This window comes from Lepidothrix coronata, unplaced genomic scaffold, assembly GCF_001604755.1.
Source record: "Lepidothrix coronata isolate B3197 unplaced genomic scaffold, Lepidothrix_coronata-1.0 Scaffold285, whole genome shotgun sequence".
Taxonomy (NCBI): domain Eukaryota; kingdom Metazoa; phylum Chordata; class Aves; order Passeriformes; family Pipridae; genus Lepidothrix; species Lepidothrix coronata.
The window spans coordinates 651,082-652,560 of record NW_016690465.1 but is presented as its reverse complement, the minus strand read 5'-3'; the positions used below and the strand labels follow the sequence as shown (position 1 = coordinate 652,560).

The following is a 1,479-nucleotide window of genomic DNA, read 5'->3' as shown; positions in this document are numbered from 1 at the left end:
CAGTTTGGGAAAACCAGGCCTGGAAAAGCCCAGTTTGGGAAAACCAGGCCTGGCAAAGCCCGGCTGGGCCTCGGCGTCGGGAACGACGGTTCCTTTCCTTTAAAAAAAACGTCACGGGGAAAATAAAATTCCCAGGTTGGGGGAGTTCCAAACGGCCAATCCTGGTGGGAAGGGACGGGGAGGGGGGTGGGTGTTATTCCAGGTGCTATTCCAGCTCCGTGTCCTCTTTGGGCTTGTAGAGGATCCCGAATTTCTGCATGTACTTCTTGATGTACTCCTTGGTTTTGTGTTTGACGTTCTCGTTGCACTCCAGGTCCTCGGGGTTCTTGCAGTACTTGAGCTCCTTGTTCATCACCCCGTGGGTCAGCTGGAAACGTGGGAATGCTGAGTCAGGCCTGGAATTCCCACTGAGCCCCAGCCTGGCCATTCCACAGCCCACTGGGCCATTATTCCCTAAGGAACTCCTGTTACTCCCAACTATTCCCCGAGCTTTGATCCTACTATTGCCCGAATAGTTCCTGCTATTCCCCAAATAAACATTCCCCAATATTCCCCAAATATTTCCTGTTATTTCCCCCAATTAATTTCCTATTTTTCCCCACAAATATTTCCTGTTACTTCCAAATATTCCCCAAGCTCCGTTTCTGTCATTGCCCAAGTATTTGTTATTCCCAAAATATTCCCCATTATTCCCCAAACACTCTCCATTATTCCCCAATCACTCCAATTGGTTACTATTCCCCAAATATTCCCAATATTTCCTATTATTCCCTTAATTAATTGCCTATTATTCCCCCAATATTCCCTAGATATTTGACATTATTCCCCCAATCCATTGTCTGTCATTCCCCAAATATTCCCTAAGTTAATTTCCTGTTATTTCCCTATTATCCAAATATTCCCCATTATTCCCCAAATAAATTGTTCTTATTGCCCCAAATAATTTGCTTTTATTTCCCAAATGTTCCCTAAATCCTTGATATCATTCCCCAAATATTTGCTATTATTTCCCAAATATTCCCCAAGCTATTTTGCTGGTTTTCCCCAAATATTTCTTATTTCCCCAAACATTTCCCATTATTCCCCCAATTAATTTGCTATCATTCCCCAAACATTCCCTAAATATTTGCTGTTGTTCCTCCAATATTTGTTATTATTTTCCAAACATCCCCAGGTTTTTTTCCTATTATTGGCCAAATATTTCCTGTTATTTCTCAACCACTCCCCAAATACTGATTTATTATTCCCCAAATATTTCCTATTATTCCCCAAATCACTCTTCTATTCCTTTCCAAATATTCCCCAATTATTTCCTATTATTCCCATAATTAATTGTCTGTTATTCCCTAAATATCCCCTAGAGATTTGGTATTATTCCCCAATATTTGCTATTATTTCCCAGATATTCCCTAAGCTATTTCTCTATTATTCCTCCAAAAATCCTCCAAATATTCCCCATTATAACCCAAATATTCCCCA

At 40.9% G+C, this 1,479-nt stretch overlaps 1 protein-coding gene across 2 annotated transcripts in view; it reads right to left on the bottom strand.

Moving 5' to 3' along the window:
* Positions 1–1,479, bottom strand: part of SETD2 (SET domain containing 2) — a 50,279-nt gene continuing 48,800 nt past the window's right edge. For both annotated transcript variants that reach the window (XM_017836848.1, XM_017836849.1), the window contains exon 21: positions 1–367. In XM_017836848.1, coding sequence (XP_017692337.1) covers positions 206–367 — 162 coding nt within the window. In that variant the 3' untranslated portion in view covers positions 1–205. The remainder of the gene's footprint in view (positions 368–1,479) is intronic.